This window comes from Pan paniscus, chromosome 5 (genome assembly GCF_029289425.2).
Source record: "Pan paniscus chromosome 5, NHGRI_mPanPan1-v2.0_pri, whole genome shotgun sequence".
In the NCBI taxonomy this organism is placed as follows: domain Eukaryota; kingdom Metazoa; phylum Chordata; class Mammalia; order Primates; family Hominidae; genus Pan; species Pan paniscus.
In genome coordinates, this window is record NC_073254.2 from 128,846,293 (window position 1) to 128,865,982 (window position 19,690).

Below are 19,690 nucleotides of genomic sequence, written 5' to 3' on the forward strand. Positions count from 1 at the left end.
TTGGATCCAGAGAGCCCACCCCGCCACTCCCACCTCAGAGTGCCCTAGAGGAAGGACAGCAGAGCCACGCCCTCCCCAAGAAAAGGCACTTGCAGCTGCGGTAGTGAGGGGCCCTTGAGAAGGCGGGAATGGGAGGGAGAAGCGGGCTTGTTCCTGTGCACAGGTGAGGTGGCACCGCCACAAGCACTCCCAGAAATGACTGGCAGCCTGGGGAGGGGGAGGCGAGAGGGGTCTGGGGAGGTGACTGGCGGTGGAACTGCATCCCGGCACATAAGCGTTACACTTGAGAACACTCTCACCCTGCATAGCATATCCTCAAGTTCACGTTCGTTTGGTCGCTTATTCCACAGAACATCCATACGTTCCAGCTTCCATTATTGTGTGGAGGGCACCCAAAGGTGTGAAGAGGGATAAGATCTCTCCTCTCTGGGTGCTCGCCTCCATACAGTTTAGCATCTCCATTCTCTTCTTGGAGTTTCCCACTCCGTGACCCAGATGGACAAGAAGTGTAATACATAGTGGAAAAAAAAAACACACACCAATAACTGAAAAAGAGACAGTTTGGGTTAGCTTTGAAAACTTCCTGCAGAGGCATCATTAATCTTTTTTCTTGGTAAGGTTCTTGAAAGCAAGGCCTCTGTGTCTGCAAAAGACCTCCTTTACCAAGTGCTTGGCGAACATGAAATGATGCTGTTCCATTTCGGATGGGCTTTCCTCGTTGCAGACATGACCTCAGGGTGGCTCCTGGCGGGAGACCCACAGGGGGCTCTGTCTGAAGCTGCTCTAGGACACCAGCTGGTACAAGAGGCAATCACAATGCTTTTTAGTGCAAAGCCTGGTTGGGTGCAAGGCTGCAGTGGGAGGTGGCGCATCACGTGGTGGGGAAGTGGTGGGGGTGGGGGTGGGACCCTGCCGCCTAATTAGAGGGCCGGGGAAGGTGGGATCAGTGGAAAGCATGAGCAGCGGCAGCCAGTGGACAGAGTGCAGCAGGGTCCTAGCAGAGCCAGGGCTCTCCACTCCCGATAGAAAATGAGCTGCTGTGGATACTGCCAGCGAGGCCAAGAACTCCTGCCTTCGAGTTTGAGCTCTCAAAATCAAAATGAAAACAGAAACATTTGTTGCTTTCCATACCCTAATAAGAATGGTGATTGACACACCACCCTTCATTTTAACACTCTCTGGGTGTGAACTTTAAAAAAAAAAAAAACAACAACCAGAAAGAAAGAATAATTTCACCAAATGACTTTCAGCACTGAAATTCACTTTTCCTGGGCAGTTAAGCCGAGCTATTGGTTTTCAAGTTTCAGAGGGAAATTGTTTTATCCACACTGCATTATGGAATAATCATCCTATTTATTTCCAGAATGATATTTCCTCTGCATTTGAACTTTTCACCTATAAGCCTTACAGAGATGAGATAGTAAGCAAGAGAGTGAAGAGGTTTATTTTAAACTTTTTATTTTGAGATAATTGCAGAGGCACGTGCAGTTGTAAGAAATAATATAGAGAAATTCTGAGAGGTCCTATGTACCATTTGCCCAGTTTCTCCAATGGCAACATCTTGCCGAACTATAGTGCAATATCATAGCCAGGATATTGATCGATGGAATCCATCACCAGATTCACATTTCCCTTGTTTGATACGTGTTGTGTGTGTATAGGGGTGTGTGTGTGTTTAGTTCTATGAAATATGAAACGTTTTGTGCTCTGATAAGGAAAAGTGCTTTGCAAGTACACAATGATTATCAGGACATTTTCTTTGTGGTTATTACTTCCGCATTTTTGTTTTTGTTTTTGTTTTTGTTTTATTTTTGTTTTGAGACGGAGTCTCACTCTGTAGCCCAGGCTAGAGTGCAGTGGTGCGATCTCGGCTCACTGTAAGCTCTGCCTTCCGGGTTCACGCCATTCTCCTGCCTCAGCCTCCCAAGTAGCTGGGACTACAGGTGCCCGCCACCACACCTGGCTAATTTTTTGTATTTTTAGTAGAGATGGGGTTTCACCGTGTTAGCCAGGATGGTCTCGATCTCCTGACCTCGTGATCCACCCGCCTCGGCCTCCCAAAGTGCTGGGATTACAGGCATGAGCCACCGCGCCCTGCCTACTTCTGCATTCTTGGTAGATAGATTTGTAGATCCTATTTATGTAATATCTTCTATCTAATAACATAAAGACTTGTGTGACTGTTCTCATGTCAATGAAGATGTGTGCTTAACATCTTTAGCTTTTAAAGATCTTGCTATTAGAAGCCCAGATACATTCAGCTAGATTTGGAACCTGCTAGGATTCCTTGAATATTTGAACCTGAAGCCGGACTCCACACTTCCTTGAATGATCACAGTTAAATCAAATTTTTCTTTTTCTCTATTTAAATTGTCCTTCTTGTCATATTGCCAAAATAATATATTCTTGGGCTAGTAACTCAATAGCACATAAGTACATCGTTGTTGGTTGTTTTTTTTTTTTTTTAACTGAATTTGAGCGCACTAAGGAGAGGAAAAAAAATAAGTGTCCTGGGGGACCTCCTTTTAGCCCATGGGTCCCCAGACTGCCTAGGGGGTTCCCTCTAAGGGAAACTCACTTCTGTCATCACCCAAGAGAACCAGGAGGCATGTCTCTCCCAGAGTCGCAATCCCTGGGGGTCACTGCCTTCTCTGTGGGGTGGCGCATGCAGGTCTTTCTGTACACAGGTGTTGTTAGCACAGCACAAGGGGCTTGAGGTACCAACTACTGACAGTTCAGGCTTTCTCTCCTCCTATCCCCTCTCTGTGAGTGCCTCATCTGGCCTCTTGGGACCTCTGACCACCCCAACTTTCTCCAGGACAGTAACCAGCCAGGCCACTTCTTGGACTTTATCATCTGGCTCTCCCATCTGAGCTACCTCCAAAATCTCTAACCCTCAGCCCCCTGACAACAACCTCCTCCCGTGGAATCCCAGAGCTCAGCAGTATCTTAAGGGTCATTTGGTTCAACTTCCACATCTCAAAGAAAAGACAGCTGCAGCTATTAAGTGACGTGACCACAGACACACAGCTGAGGGTGTGTGCCTGTATGACCTGGGTAAGCGAAGAAACAAAACCTCAATTTCTACGCATGTAGAATGAGGATAATAGCAGTAGTTTAGGGCTGGAAGAGGAACTGATTTGAAGTGAGCAAAGCACTTTAGTGAGAGGCAGCATTTGAATTAATAAGATCTCCTGACTTTCCTTCCTCAAACTGCCTCATCTGCTCTGTTCCCGTCAGTGACTTCAGTCCTCCAGCCTCTCCCTAACCCTGCAGACCATTCCTCCTTCTCCCTTTACTTCCCCATCCAGCCTAGGCCTGTCGCCTGCCCCTTCAGACTTTGTTCTCTGGCCATCCCCAGCCCTGGTCATCCCCATACACACAATTTCTGCTCCTCCTCCTGGGCTATGGGGCATTGCTATATAAAGCCGTAAAGGGTGGGTGCTGACTGGATCCACCATGAATTTGACCAATTGATCTTTCTCTCTCCTGTGGACTACTTCAAGGTGAATTCCTCTCTGCAGTCCTTTCCGATGGGTGCCCAGTGCTGAGTAGACATGCTTGCTGAGTATCCCATGGTAGGGACCATTCAAAACCAAGGCACAGAGGCGGTGAGATACAGCGGGTGATCAGGGAATGGCAGCAGTCTGGTTTGGCTGAACGTGTAGTGTCTATAGGAACATGGCCTCCTAAGTCCAATGTGATGGTTAATACTGAGCGTCAACTTGATTGGATTGAAGGATGCAAAATATTGATCCTGGGTGTGTCTGTGAGGGTGTTGCCAAAGGAGATTAACATTTGAGTCAGTGGGCTGGGAAAGGCAGACCCACCATTAATCTGGGTGGGCACAATCTAATCAGCTGCCAGCATGGCTAGAATACAAGCAGGCAGAAAAATGTGAAAAGGAGAGACTGGCCTAGGCTCTTAGCCTACATCTTTCTCCTGTGCTGGGTGCTTCCTGCCCTGGAACATCGGACTCCAGGTTCTTCAGTTTTGGAACTCAGACTGGCTCTCCTTGCTCCTCAGCCTGCAGACAGCCTATGGTGGGACCTTGTGATCATGTGAGTTAACACTTAATAAACTCTCCTTTATATATATATATATATGAATATATATACACATATATATGTATATACACACATATTCATATATATGTATATATACATATATTCATATATGTATACATATATTCATATATACATATATACATATATTCATATATGTATACATATATTCATATATACATAAATTACATATTCATATATGTATATGAATATATGTATATATGTATTCATGTATATATGTATTCATATTCATATATGTATGAATTCTTATGTATGTATATGTATATATATGAATATATGTACATGTACATGTATATATGTATATGAGTATATATGAATATATATGAATATATACATATGTATATACATATATACATATGCATATGTATATATACATATTCATATATACATATGTATATGTATATATACATATTCATATATACATATGTATATGTATATATACATATTCATATATACATATGTATATGTATATATACATATATTCATATGTACATATGTATATGTATATATACATATATTCATATATACATATGTATATGTATATATACATATATTCATATATACATATGTATATGTATATATACATATATTCATATATACATATGTATATATGTATATATACATATATTCATATATACATATGTATATATGTATATATACATATATTCATATATACATATGTATATGTATATATACGTATATTCATATATACATATGTATATGTATATATACGTATATTCATATATACATATGTATATGTATATATACGTATATTCATATATGTATATATACGTATGTTCATATATGTATATATACATATATATTCCATTAGTTCTGTCCCTCTAGAGAACCATAATACACCCAACAAGCTGGGCTTGAATCCTAGATCCACCACTTTCACCACCTGTATGACGACCTGGTTAAGGGAAGAAACAAAACCTCAATTTCTATGCTTGTAGAAAGAGGATAATAGTAGTACTTTAGGGTTGGAAGGGAACTGATTTAAAGTGATCAAAGCACTTAGCACAGAGCCTATGACATCTAACCCCCAAATAAGTCCTAGTTCTTAGAATAACAGAGAACTACAGGCTATCATGCATATCACGGAGGATCTGAGACTTGACTTGGTGGTCAGTGGGCAGACATTGAGAGCTCCTGGGCAGAGGGGGTGGGAGGGCATATCCAGAACTGTGGTTTATGACACTCACTTTGGTTGCTGAGTGTAGAGTGAACAACACTCTTGGAGCAGGAAGGGAGTGGAGTGGGGTCAGAGGGGCCAGTTGGAGACGAGATGCAAAAAGTGCCCAAGATGGCCCGGTGATGGTGAGGGTTGGTGGGGGTGGACATGGGGGGGTACACGTCTTGGAGAGCACCATGAGTCTGTGACATGGGGTTTTTCATCTCTGGGTCATGCATAAATTAGGCTCCTCTCCATCCCTTGTGTTCTGAAAGCCAGGGTTTCTTCAGGCAGCTCTGCCTCTTGCTGGGTTGTGGCTGAGGTTCTCAGGCAGGGGAGCTCTGGCTTCACCAGGGCTGAGGTTCTCCAGGCTGGCTGTGCACACCACAGTCACCTCAGCAGCTCTAAAAGGCTGGCTCCACTCTCCCATACTCCCACCTATCCCAGGCAGCGAATCAGTTCATCTGGGTGGGTTCTGGGCCGAGATGGTGCTGAAGCTCTCCAGGTGACTCCGCTGTGCAGCCAGGATGGAGCCACAGTGAGACCAGGGACCAGGCGTCACCTGAGAGTTAGTACCAAGATAGAGCACCCTGCCTTGTGTTACACCTCCAGCTCTCTCCAGGTGGGACAAGCAACTGCCACAATCTCTTGATTCTCAGGACTACTCTCTATTACAGTATCAAGAGATTGTGACAGTTGCCCATTCAGACTGGAGAGACCTGTCACCAGACCACTGTGGCGGTCTTCCAGATCTATCCAATAGCCGCTGCCCCTCCTTCCTGCTGAACAGAGATCCAGTTTGCTTCAGGTTGTGGCAGCAAAGGGCTCAAAGTGGTCTCCTCCCCTCAAAACCCGAGGGATGAACCTTGATGGATTGAAATCAGTCACAGTAGTGGTAGCCCCATCCATCTCTGCCAGGGCCTGGTATGTGGCCATGTGACACAGCCTGGCCAATAAGATGTAAGGACAAGGTGACCAAGGGGCTTCTGGGAAATGTTTTCCTTCTCAGTGTAGAGATATACATAGAGAGGGCCCTTGCCCTTTCCCAGCTCAGTGCAGCCACCACCATCTTGTGACCATGTGGGGAGACTTGACTGATCTTCCTTGGTCCTTGAGCTGCAGGGCCAATCCTGAAGCAGCCCAGTTCCAGTGATTGTTAAACAAAACAATAAATGTCCTTGGCGTGTAAGCTACTTTTGGTGGAATATTCTGTTATTTGCAGGCAAAAGCTTCCAAAAGATACAGGCATGCTCACTTAGTAATGTCTCATAGGTGAGTTGGACAAAGAATATTGGGTTTCTGATTGTCTTAATTGGTCCCTTTTAACATCCAAGAGTTGTTCAGGATGAAGTAATTCATAGTTACAATCCTACTGACACTGACATACTCCCTGAAAACTAGAACCTCCTCCCTTCCAGTGAAATGCAGGGTCCTTAGAGACTCTGTAATCTACTGGTAATTAAATGGACCCTCATTAATTAGCATTCCTGTCAACAACTTGGCAGCTTGGTGGAGCACGTGGCCTGGGGTGGCAGGGGTGGTACGGGATAATGTACTTAAAGGTAAAGTAATACTTAGGTGTACAGGTCACAGCTGAGGCCTAATAAAGACAGGATTTACATAAACATTTTAGCTGATAAGTTTTAGGACAATTCCACAGTCTCATGTCTATCCAGTTCCATGAAGTTAGTTAATTTTCATTGAATTGTAAATTTCCAGCGAGTTGCATTTTAATGTATTTGTGCCTTTAAATTTGTATGCAAAGATTGCATAGGCTGTCAATTTGATGAACTCCTCACACTATATTGTGTGATATATATAATTAAAGCACCAAGATTCTATATTGACAAAAGCAGAAAGTGTCTTGAAGTGAATATTAGAATTCTAAATTGGCAATTTTCATTCCATGCCAGAAGTATTTCTTCCCCCTGTGAGTCACAGCTCAGTTGTAGTCATAAAAATCACTGGGTGGTGGGGGGGAGTGGGGGGAATTGTGAACATTAAAGAAGTATTTATTTAACCTGTATCTTTTCAAGAATATATCTAATAGGTAAATTAGGATGAGCTATAGATATTAAACAAGAGGTGTATGTGATAGAAACTATGATATAAACTGTAAAATCTACTAGTAGAGTCTGTGGATAAAAAGCATCTATGAGTTCATCATTCTGTTACAATTTTTGCATCTGAGACTGCATAAGATTGTATCATTACCCAATCTCCTGCCTATATAATTCTTGCTTTAATTCAAAATCCAGAAATTCAGAAGCCATTTTCAAGTGAATGTAAAGATTCTTCAGTTCCTCTTGATCCCTATAGCCCCATGCAGCTCTGGGATAAGTGAGAGGAGGAAATAAAGAGCATAGCTTGACACCTTCAGTAGCCTAGAAAGTACCTTTCCATGCTGGGGGCAAAATGCATGTATAATAGCAGCATGGCGTACTGAACTTGGGCATCAAGAATCCCAGATCTCAAGGTCCTTTTACTAGCTATGTGCCTGTGGGCTGATCACTTAACCTCCCTGAACCTCAGTTTTCTTCCATCTCAAATTGAGATACCTACTTTCCAGGCTTATTGTAAACTCCAAATTAGACAAAAGAAGTGAAGTGTTCCAAATAAAAGCAATTTGGAAACCATAAAGTGCTTTATAAATGTTAGATACTTATAATACTTTGTCTTCCTCTTTAATCTCTCTAAAGTATGTGAAACATGTCAACAGTTTTGTTTCTAAAGCAATGCCACTTACAAAACCGATGTGAAATAGCCATCAGGTAACTGTGGAGAAACAGCCAGGTCAGTATAATACGCCACTGCTGTTGACAGCCTAAGTATTTTCTCATATAGCATCCTTCAGTGAGGTAAGTTGGGGAGCTTCATTGCTTCAAATAACTGCTTCCTCTAATTCTGCCCACGTCATTCTTTTCAATTGTGCTAATTTGCCCGGCAGATATTTCCTGGCCAGCTGAGTTGGGTAGCATCAGGTTCCAGTAGCTTGCTTATGGTCTATTTTAGACCAAGATCCTAGGGTGCAAGACCACAGCTAGTAATTGGCTGTACCAGAGGTTTTTAGGTTGATGTTTCCACTGAGATGGTAATTATGTAATCATCAGTTCCAAGTGAGGTGAGGCAGAGTCTCCATAGGGCAGGTTACAAAGAAACCTAAAACCCCCTCAGCCTCTCACCCAGGCTGAGGCTAAAAATAAGGGGTCAGAGAGTGGAAAGGGAAGATGTGTGGGGAAACTTCTTTGGAGAAAGGAGTGTGGGGTGCTATGCCCTTCATCTCAAGCCAGCGAGAGGGGCTTCCCCAGGGGCCTGGGACTGCCAGAGACTGTAGTTAGGTGGCCTGGAGAACTGGAGCCTGACTCACTCCTGGGTAAGCTAAAGCTCCCTCCTATGGCAGCCTAGAAGGGGCTGCACCCAGACAAGCCTGAGCTCTCAGAGTCACTAGGGTGACAGATGTGTAGGGTTCCCCTTGGGACCTATCTAAAGGGGCACTGAAAGGTGGAATAAACCCTGGGTTTTTAGGATTTTCAGAAGCCCCCAGGAGGGAGGTCCCCATCAGTGGGAGACTACAAAGGACCAGGAAAGACCTACATGAGCGGCTTTAACCATAAGCCAGCACAGCAAGCTTGAAGCTGCTCAACTCCAGGAAGAAATGCTCCATCTCCTTCCTCCTCCTCCTCCTCCTCACTGCCAGTTTGATCCAAGCTGGGCCTTAAACAACCTCTAGTGAATAGGGGGGCGGGTGGGGGTCGGGGACAAGCCTAAGCCTAGTGCACCCCTTCAGGGAAGGCCAGCTAGAGACCTTAAGCCTGGGGCTGGAATGGGGGAGGAAGACTTTTTGAAGTTTGATGCATTTGTTTATATCTTGCACCCAACATTATAGTTTTGAAATGAAGCTGTGGTTGAGATTTAGTTACAACAAGACTGTCAGTTATCTAAGAATGAGCAGAAAAATCCAGGGCTGTTTCAGGTCCTAAAATTATCCAATCAACGAATAGGTATTTATTTTCTGTTATGTTTGAAATCCTCTTGAGTATTTTGAAGAATATTTACATTCCTTTAGTTCAGGTTAGTATAATTTCCCACCTGGCACGATGCCTTACACATAGTATGTGCTCAAAAATATTTTCAATTTAATTATTCTTTACAAGATGCTTAGCACCAAGGGAAGTGGCATTTTCCCAATGTTGATGACAAATAGCACTTCAGCTGGAAAATCTCCATATTTATAAAACGTGGTGCAAACCTGAATAGAGAGTGCTTATGATCTCACTTGTATTTAACACTGTACAGTGTTGCTAAATGGTCTAATAGGAGAGAAGGGAATTTAAACTAGAAACACATAAATGGAGTGCTTTTTGCCGTTCAACTGTGATGATGCACGAACAAAAAACGATTGGCCACGGGAGACCTAGACTGGAATCTCCTTCTCCTGCTCACTACACCTCAGGCCCCCAGTTCCTCTCCTGTGGATGGGGACGCCAGGCTGCCTACCTCAGACTCAGAAGGTACGATTACGTGCATACACTCTGCGAACTCTGAAGGGCTCTACAAATGCAAGGGCTTAATAACAGCCAACAGTTTAATATTCGTTGATTGACACGTGCATAGCGCTTTACATCTATTTTCTCATGCAGTCTTCATAACAGCCCAAGACCTACTTAGGTACTATTATTAATATTTCCTGCCACTTGACATCGGAGGAAACAGAAGCTCAGCAAGTGGCTCCAGGTTATACAGAGCCCTAACCTGAGCCAGTAAATCCTTCTTACCCACAAGCATTAAGCTTCCGTCCTGCCCGCTGTTATTTAACAGAGGTGCTGGGATCCGGCAGGGGAGCAACAAATGTGGGTCGGCAAATTGCTAAACGAAAAGCGGACACCCGCCCACGACGCCTGCTCTGATCTGACCTCCCGGCCTACAGCCCTCTCCAGGCTCCTCCCACCCGCTCCGGCCGTCGCCACGCCTCGGAGCTTCTACGCATGCGTTGGCGGGACCCGCGCAGGCCCAGTGGCCGAGCGGCGTCGTGGGGTTACCCCGCCCGCGCCAGCGCTGCATCCCTGGCCGCCACCCGGGGACAGCCGGAGGATGAACTGAACCTCGCAGCCGCTGCTATCTCCAGTGCTCATCACAGGTGCTTTGGGTCAGGTCGGAAGCCTCCTTCCCTGAGCCCTCGCCAAGCTCATTCCCCGGCCCGCCTCTCCCGCCCTGCAGCGGCCTGGCCCTGCGGTCTGGCTGCCGGGGCGGCGGCGGGAGGTAGTTTGTGTACGGTTACCATGGAGACGCTGGCTGCGGGGCGAAGTGGGAGGGTGGCCGGGCGGGGTGAGGATGCTGCTGCGCCCTGCCCTGGCCGGGACCGTGGAGGAGCGGGCACTGCCGTGGGTGGGGGAGCCGCTGTCCGCGCGGGAGGTGAGGTGTCCCCAGCGGCTCCCCGGGGACCCTTCCTGCCGTCGTCCGCCTGTGTGTCCTCGGATGGGGTAGAGAGACGATGAGTGCCCTGTGCATGCTGTCAGGGGTCCGGAGCGGTTGTCTTTTATTTATGTACTGTCGCACTTAGCCAAGTGCGTGGTGCTTAATAAGAAGCCCAGTAATATTTGTTGAATGAGAGTGGTAGACTAAGGGGCTTTGTCTAGGCAGGCGGTGACCGGGCCAGAGTCATACAGTTTATATCTGGGCACTTCCAGGCAACAGGGCCTCAATAAATAAAAATGTATGTGTAACAATATTTAACATACTTTAAAATCATGGAGTGTATACATAATGCCTTTTGTGATCCATTCCCACAAGTAACACAACAGATCTTACGTCCCACCCTGATTTATAATAATTATACTTTAATTTGGTTGAAAAGCAAGCACCATTTATTATATTTATCCTGGTTTCTTAATCTATGGGATTCCGGTTGTTGATGTTGATTTGGCATAGCTGATATTCAATAACATGCTTAATAAAAATTATCTGTTTTCATAAAGGCAAGTACCACCACCCGCCTTTTAAAAGGAGAAGTACGTAATGTAAATGACGAGTTGATGGGTGCAGCAAACCAACATGGCACATGTATACCTATGTATCAAACCTGTACATTGTGCACATGTACCCTAGAACTTAAAGTATAATAATAATAAAAAACTTATGTATAGAAACACTGAACAAACGTCATTCTCTCTTTTGCAATTTCTTTTTTTAAATGTAGTTTTTCATTCGTGGAAATGATTTTGCTGTATCCTTTTATCATGTAGCACTTGGGCAATAATTGTTAACATCTTTAAGGGCCATATTTTAAAATGTTAACATTTTTAAAGCACCGTGCTAACGCACTTTACATGTATTATATCATTTAATTCTTCAAACAATCCTATGGGGCAATTATTATTACTATCCACCTTTTATAGATGAGGAAACTGATGCTTAGAGATATTAGAGGCATTGCCTAAGGTCACATGGCTGTGAATTGTCAGCATTTAAACTCTTACTCCAGCATCTAAGCACTTAACCACTGCCTCTTTGGATGCTCATATTAATACAAAAATGATTCAGAGTTATGGAAGGGTCCTGAGTATTTGATTTGCAGGGAAGACTGTGAAGCTGGCCTGCTTTTCCCCTGTTGCAGACATCCTGGTAGTGCAGTGTTGCATTTAGCAAGAAGGCTCTGGTTCCAGTGGCTATTAGCAGCAACGATAAAGACAGGTCTTTATAATTAGTTATAAACTTCTATAAATTATGACTCTGAGCTTTCACCCAGACCAGTAAGAAATATCTTGTTGAAAAAAAAGTTCTTCACTTTCAAATTTCCTACTGCTGGTGGTGTTCACCCTCTAGAGGTCCTGTGGATACCATGGACTCAGGATAGTGTGATGCAAGACAGAACTCAGCCTCTTTCTTCTTTCCTCTTGAAGTCAGCTTCTCCTCCTGTTTCTTTTAAAAGGTCCCTTGCCCTCTGGCTCCCCTAGGTTTGCATACCCAGTGTTGTTTCTGGCCTCTTCCTGGAATCATGGATGCCAAATCCTGTTAATTCTGTTCTCAGTGCACCTCACTTGTTCTCATCTCTCCTCTAACCTCTGCTTCACCTTGACTCCTGTATCTCAGGCTTTCCGTACTTCACTCATTCGTCACAACATTGAGTCCTACTCTGTGCCAGGCAACTTGAAATAAAGGCAAGACAGGGAAAGGAGGCTAAATCTGAACTCATCTGACCACATAACATCAAGAATCAGATTTGAAATAAGGTCCAGATTTCATAATTCACTGTAACAAATATCTCCAGTTAGAGAAACTATGCAGCCTTCATCTGAAAATGTCTTAGCTCAAGTCTATATTTAAAAATGGAGTCTAGTGATTACGTAAGTGTTGACCTTCAGCTGTGCCTCACGTGGACGGTTGGGGCAGAGAGTCTCGGGCCAACACCACATGCACAGGGAATTCTAACACAGTGGGAGAGTGGAGTGGCAGATACCAGCCCGGGGCCTTTTGGAGTCTGGACGAGGGGCACTTAACTCAGGCTAGCAGGGTGGGAGAGGCATGTCCAGGAAAGCTTCCTTGAGGAAATGACCTTTGAGAGTTAGCTGGGTGATTACATAAAAACTGTCTGATTTCACTACTTCTGATCTTTGCCCTCCTTTCCTTCCTGCCCGTCTCTGCCAGATCACATCATCCCTCAAAATGTTGTATTTGATCTGCTCATCAACTTTTAATTTCTCGCCATTTAATTTAGTTGGTTCAGCCCCAGTCGCCATTTTCAGAGTTCCCTCTTGTCCACACACACCCTGTATGTCTTGATGCTTTGCATTGGCTCACTTGCTGACTTTGTTGGAACTTCCTTCTCTACTCCAGCTCCAGTGCCAGCCACTGCCACTTGCTCAAATTCAGCCCTTTTTTCACAACCTAGCTCAAGCACCACCTCTTCCAGGAAGTCTACCTGATGTCTTCCCCCAATCAGAAATCTCTTCTTCCTTTGTGATCACATAAGTAATTTGTCTCTATTTTTTTTATTGCTGCCATCATTTTCTACCTTGTATTTAAATCATTTGAGTATAAGCAGGGTAAATACTCACCGGGTACGTACCAGGAAGGCTGCTTCTGTTGGGAAAATATTGGGGTCTCTATGTGAATGGGTTAATAGTTGCAGCCCCAGTGCCTCTAAGTGCCCCACCTCCTACCAGCCATCTAGTGGGTAAGAGTTTGAATATTATCTGTGGGCATATATCATAGCTTTTTTTTTTTGTATTGCTTAAGACCCTGTCCAGACCATGGATTACATGGTGGCTCACACCTGTAATCCCAGCACTTCGAGAAGCCAAGGAGGATAGCTTGAGCCCAGGAGTTTGAGACCAGCCTGGACAACATAGTGAGACCTCATCTGTAGTTATTATTATTATTTTTTAAAAGATTCTATCCACCTTGCAAAATTGTTGTGGGGTTAATTGAGATAATGCAGTCAAGAGTACTTAGCACAGTGCTTGGTGTTAAAGTAAATGTTTATCTCACATTAGTGGTTCTTCTTGCTTGAGAGTGAAGACAGTCTTTTATTCCTCTTTGTGTTTCCTCTTCTGTGTTTCCCAGAGATCTAAGCAGAGGGCTTTGCACATAGGAAACAGTTAATCAGTACTTCTAGCTGAATGGATTTGCTCTACTTGGAAGGAAAATTTTGTAAAGTTAGAATTTCTGTAGGACTATTGTGTTATGGTTCAGGTATACTTTAAGTAGATAAGCTTTCAGGTCCTGAGTGATTAATTTTTCAAGTTGGCAAAAACCATCTATAATAATTTGTAGTTTAACAAATATCAATTTAAAAATCCTCCCCCCAAAGCCCCACTTCTAATTCTTCTAAGTCAGTTCACATGTATTATTAAATATTTCCATGATTGATTTAGTGAATATTAATATATGATCATAACATTGCGCAGATTTTACATTATTGTACAAGTTTCTCACAATATAATTGTTAAAGTGAGATTTGGTGGAAAAAAGAAGAAGGATAGAGAAAATTGTGTTAGAATTTTTGGTAAAAATTTGTAGACAAAAATATTTTTAGCCCTGTATCTACATTGTTTCTATCAGTATAGTATTTGGTCAGTCTAAATTCCTGTATGCCCCCAGGTAATTCACAGAATTTTTAGAGTTTGACCTGAGTAAATGTTCCTGCTTCATCACTCTCTGAAAGAGTATAGTTTTTAATGCAAACTCAAAGATAGCCAGAGAGAACCTTAGGTCAGGAGTGAGAGTCTATTATTACTCCCCACAGAACTTTCTCTAATCTTTATTAGATTTGCCAGATTACTTTTGGACATTGTTAGACTTATTAGTGCCATGTGAGGCCAAAGGGGTGGCAAACCTGATTTAGGCTCTGGAAGAAGCCTGTTTATTATACAGAAACCTCTTCTCACTTAGTGGCATAATTTCTTACTGCAATAAGTCTTTTAGAAACAGACGAACAAACCTGTCATGGCCGCTTAAGTTAGATGTTACGGGACTGAATTTGTATTATGCATCCAAAAATAATATACAATATGTAGATATAAAAAATTGTGTATATATTTTAAATAATTATGATTGAATATTCTAAAGTAAAAGCCAGTCATTTCAGAAGTATTGGAAATAAAATGTACTAGGCCTCTCATCATTTTTGATAGTTATATTAATGAACGTAATTGTAGAGACTGTGCTTAAATTCAAAATCCTGTATCAAAAATTCCTAAAATAGTATTGCTTATCAAGTAATTTTTTTACTGTTTTAACTCAACACCTGGCATTTCCATATGAAAAGTATGACATATTGTTTATAGTTTTCATCAGAAACTCTTGGGGTGGGGCCTGCGTAGAAGGAAACAAATGTTCTTATTGTCTGTTGTTATGTAACAATGTTTAGAATCATAATATAGTAAATCTTTATTTGTCTAAGGAATCACCTGTTGATTCTACTTATAGAAATGGAATCTTTTTAGTTTCCTGGGGCATGTGTCACAAAGCAGTTTTCTGTTGTGCAGAAGTTATTCTAAAATTGGGTAGCTGAAATAGGTGAAAAATTCATAGATCTCTGTCTCTTTAGAGATATGACATTTTATGGACTTTGAGTTTTTTTTAAGAAACACCTAATGCTATGTACTCATTAGAATTACATTTTAAAAATCTGTCCTATTTTAAAGTTTAGATTTGTCTCCATGGAACACACCAACATTTGAGAAGGATCTGCATTCTCATGGCCCTTGTAATGACTTTAACTCTTTCAGGAAGGGGTGTTGGGAAAGGATCAGTTGGTATTGATATTTGGTATTTATTTACTTAGGTCATTACCTCAAATTATAGGTGAGTTGAATCAATTCATTCAGTTATATCATGGACAAATGTGGGGCTGAACTATTCTCTGAGGTTTGTTGCAAAATCAAGTGTCCTTTAGAAATACAACATTTCTGTCTAAAATGTAACCTTGTAGTATCACTAGTGCGGAGGGCAGTGGGGAAGAAAAGGAAACTGTAAACATTTTAACAGAACCCTCAGTGTTTTTTGTAGGCTGAAGACCATGAGATGATTCGCTCTTCCTATTCTGTCTTCTTTCATGATTAGTCTTTCTCTCTGGGTTTAGCTTTCATCCTGGTTTTCTTTCCTGCACATCTTTGTCCTCAGTTGTATATTTTTGAGGAAATTTTCCTCTCTACATTTTTGAGAGCTGTTCTCAGATCCTAACCTTCTAACTGCTTGGTGGATTTTTAAAAGCTTAATATAGAGGAATGATTTAGTATATGGATGGGCTTAAGCATTCATTTTTATAAAGTCCTGGACAAAAATAGTGATGGTTTTTGTACCATGTATTTGCAGGGTGTGGTGTCTATCTGAAGAATATTTTACTTTCAAAGGAAAGATGCTGTCTCCAAATGATAAAATGTTAGGAAAACTGGATCCATTTTATCAACCTTCAGTGTCCAAGCAGAAGACCAGTGCAGAAATCATAAGTGAAGCAAGAAATGCATTAAGAACAGTTAGAACCCAAAGACCATTTACACCACAGGAAGCTCAAAGAAAACTATTCGGACCTGCATCCTCAAGAACATCAGAAAATAGACCTCCTTCCTCCTTCAGGTATATGGCATTTCACATTCATGTTCATTCAGATATTTAAGCACCAGGTTATACCTTCCCTTAATTCTACTTAAGGATAGCTTTTAAAAATAGACTTATTTTTTAGAACAGTGTTAAGTTCACAGCAAAATTGAGTGGAAGGTACAGAGATTTCCCATGTACCCCCTACCACAACACATCCGCAGCATCTCATTATGACCATCCCCCACCAGAGTGGTACATTGGTTACCATCGACGAACATACTTTGACACACCATTATCACTCAAAGGCTGTAGTTCACATTGGCGTTCACTCTTGGTGTTGTACATTTTATGTGTTTGGACAAATTTCTGATGACATGTAACCACTATTATAGTATTATACAGAGTAGTTTCACTGCCCTACAGATTCTTCACTCTGCTTATTTTTCACTTCCTTCCCTCATCCCCTAGCAACCACTGATCTTTTTACTGTCTCCATGATTTTGCCTTTGCCAGAATGTCATATAGTTGGAATATACAGTATGTCATCTTTTCAGATTGGCTTCTTTGACTTAGTAATATGCATTTAAATTTCCTCCATGATTTCTCATGGCTTGAATAGCTCATTTCTTTTTAGTGCTGAATAATATTCCATTGTCTGGATGTACCACAGTTTATCTATCCATTCACCTACTGAAGGACATCTCATTTGCTTCCATGTTTTGGCAACTACAAATAAAGCTGCTATAAACATCCATGTGTAAGTTTCTGTGTGGACATAAGTTTTCTTTCTTTTTTTTTTTCTTTTTTTTTTTTTTTTTTTGAGATGGTGTCTTGCTCTGTTGCCCAGGCTGGAGTGCAGTGGTGCGATCTCAGCTCACTGCAAGCTCTGCCTCCCGGGTTCACGCCATTCTCCTGCCTCAGCCTCCTAAGTAGCTGGGACTACAGGCACCCGCCACCACACCCAGCTAATTTTTTTGTGTGTTTTTAGTAGAGATGGGGTTTCACCATGTTTGCCAGGATGGTCTTGATCTCCTGACCTCATGATCCACCCGCCTCCACCTCCCAAAGTGCTGGGATTACAGGCGTGAGCCACCTCGCCCGGCCAAGTTTTCAACTCCTTTGGGTAAACACCAAGGAGCATGATTGCTGGATCATATGGAAAGATTGCGTTTAGCTTTGTAAGAAACTGCCAAACTGTCTTCCAAAGGGGCTATATCATTTTGCATTCCCACCAGCAATGAATGAGAGATCCTGTTCCTCCACATCCTAGCCAGCATTGACATTGTCAGTGTTCTAGATTTTGGCCATTCGAATAAGTGTGTAGTGGTATCTCATTGTTTTAAGTTACTTTCCCTGGACATATGATGTGGAGCATCTTTTTATATACTTATTTTACATATGTATGTCTTCTTTGGTCAGGTGTCTGTTAAGGTCTGTGGCCCATTTTTTAAATGGGTTGTTTGTGTTGTTAAATTTTAAGAATTATTTGTGTATTTTGGATAACAATTCATTATCTTACATGTCTTTTGCAAATGTTTTCTCCTGCTCTGCGGCTTTTCTTCTTCTTCTCTTGATAGTGTCTTTTGCAGAGCAGAAAATTTTAATTTTAATGAAGTCAAGCTTATCAATTCTTTCTTTCATGGATCTTGCTTTTGGTGTTGTATATTAAAAGTCATCGCAATACCCAAGGTTTTCTAGACTTTGTCCTATGTTATATTTTAGGGATTTTATAGTTTTGTGTTTTACATTTAGGTCTGTGATCCATTTTGAGTTAATTTTTGTAAAGGGTGTTAGGTTTGTTTTTTGTTTGTTTTTGTTTTCGTTTTTGCATGTAGATGCTAGATGTCCAGTTGTCCCAGCACTGTTTTTTTTTTTCTAGGAATATGAGCCAAAGTTTTACTTGTTAATTTCTTGCATTTGAAGTACTCTTTGATAACATCCTTGGCTTGAGACTTTTCCCATAGTCCTACCACACAACTACAACCAAGCATTTTATGGGGTTTCCCTCTCTGTCAATTTTACAGAGACCTACCCATTACCCTAGTTTCTTGTCATCAACCTTAATTAGGTTGATTTGGTGTTCAGCTCAAAGGGCCTCCATCAATTTGACATACACAGGCTTATCACAGTTAGATGAAAGCCACAAAGATGGGCTTGGCTCTTGTCTGACGCTTTGACAGCTTCGCAAATTCCTTGTGCTAGGCTGTCCTGGATGAGAGTGGTCTTCAACACCTCTTTTAAAGCAGTATTAACATCCACTGCACCTCCAGCAGCAGTGTCTTCCTCAGCCATGGCAATGGGTTATGAGGGAAGGTGGATCTTGAATACACTGAGCCTCCACCTCTGCGGAAGAGCCCAGCACCATTTTCTGAAAAAGCTATGTTTTCTCCATTGTTTTGCCTTTGCTCCTTTGTCAAAGATCAGTTGACTGTATTTATGTCAGTCTAGTTCTGTGCCCTCTATTCTGTTCCATTGATCTGTTTGTCTATTCTTTCACCAGTACTATACTGTCTTTATTATTGTAGCTTTATAATATGTCTTAAAGTCAGGGAGTGTCAGCCCTTTTAATTTGTTCTTCTTGTTCAACATTGTGTTGGCTAGTCTGGGTCTTTTGTCTCTCCATAGAAACTTTAGAATCAGTTTGTCAGTGTCTACAAAATGACTTGCCAGGATTTTGACTGCGATTGCATTGAATCTATAGATCAAGTTGGGAAGACATATTGACAATATTGAGTCTTCCTAGCCATGAAAATGGAAGATCTCTTCATTTATTTAGTTTTTTGATTTCTTTCACTGAGTTTTATAGCTTTCCTCATCTAGATTTTATCCATATCTTGTTAGATTTATAACTAAGTATTTAGTTTTTGGAGTGCTAATATAAATGATAATGTGTTTTCATTTCAGTTTCCAACCTTGTATCTTGCAACCCTACTATAATCACTTATTAGTTCCAGGAGCTTTTTGTCAGCTCTTTAGGATTTTCTACATAGATAATCCTGTTATCTGCAAAGAGTTATTTCTTCTGTCCCAATCTGTATGCTTTTAATTTCTTTTTCTTGTCTTATTGCATTAGCTGGGATGTTCTGTATGATACTGAAAAGCAGTAGTAAGAGGGGACATTCTTGCCTTCTTCCTCATCTTAGTGGGAAAACTCTTTCTTACCATAAAATATGATTTTAGCTGTAGGTTTCTTGTAGATATTCTTAGAAGTTTTCTTCTATTCCTACTTTGCTAAGAATTTTTATCATGAATGAGTGTTGGATTTTGCCAAATGCTTTTTCTGTATCTGCTGATATGTATTATTTTTAGCTTGTGTTTTCTGTATCTTCTTTAGCTTGTGGTGTGATAGATTACATTGATTGATTTTCAAGGTAGTTGTCTTTTTAAA

General features: G+C 41.8%; 1 protein-coding gene and 1 pseudogene across 11 annotated transcripts in view; one reads left to right on the forward strand and one right to left on the reverse strand.

The window, feature by feature from the left end:
* Positions 1-10,249: 10,249 nt before the first annotated feature.
* The window catches only part of ARMC2 (armadillo repeat containing 2), a 126,314-nt gene continuing 116,873 nt past the window's right edge, over positions 10,250-19,690 (forward strand). For 6 of the 11 annotated variants that reach the window (XM_055114005.2, XM_055114008.2, XM_055114011.2 and 3 more), the window contains exons 1-2: positions 10,261-10,399; positions 16,078-16,338. In XM_055114005.2, the coding sequence (XP_054969980.1) occupies positions 16,121-16,338 (218 nt within the window). In that variant the 5' untranslated portion in view covers positions 10,261-10,399; positions 16,078-16,120. Of the gene's footprint in view, positions 10,414-10,595; positions 10,675-16,077; positions 16,339-19,690 lie in introns of those variants that run through there. The other 5 variants (XM_003805526.6, XM_034962661.3, XM_055114014.2 and 2 more) reach the window with 5 other exon arrangements.
* LOC129398029 (small ribosomal subunit protein eS12-like) lies at positions 16,394-19,066 on the reverse strand (annotated as a pseudogene).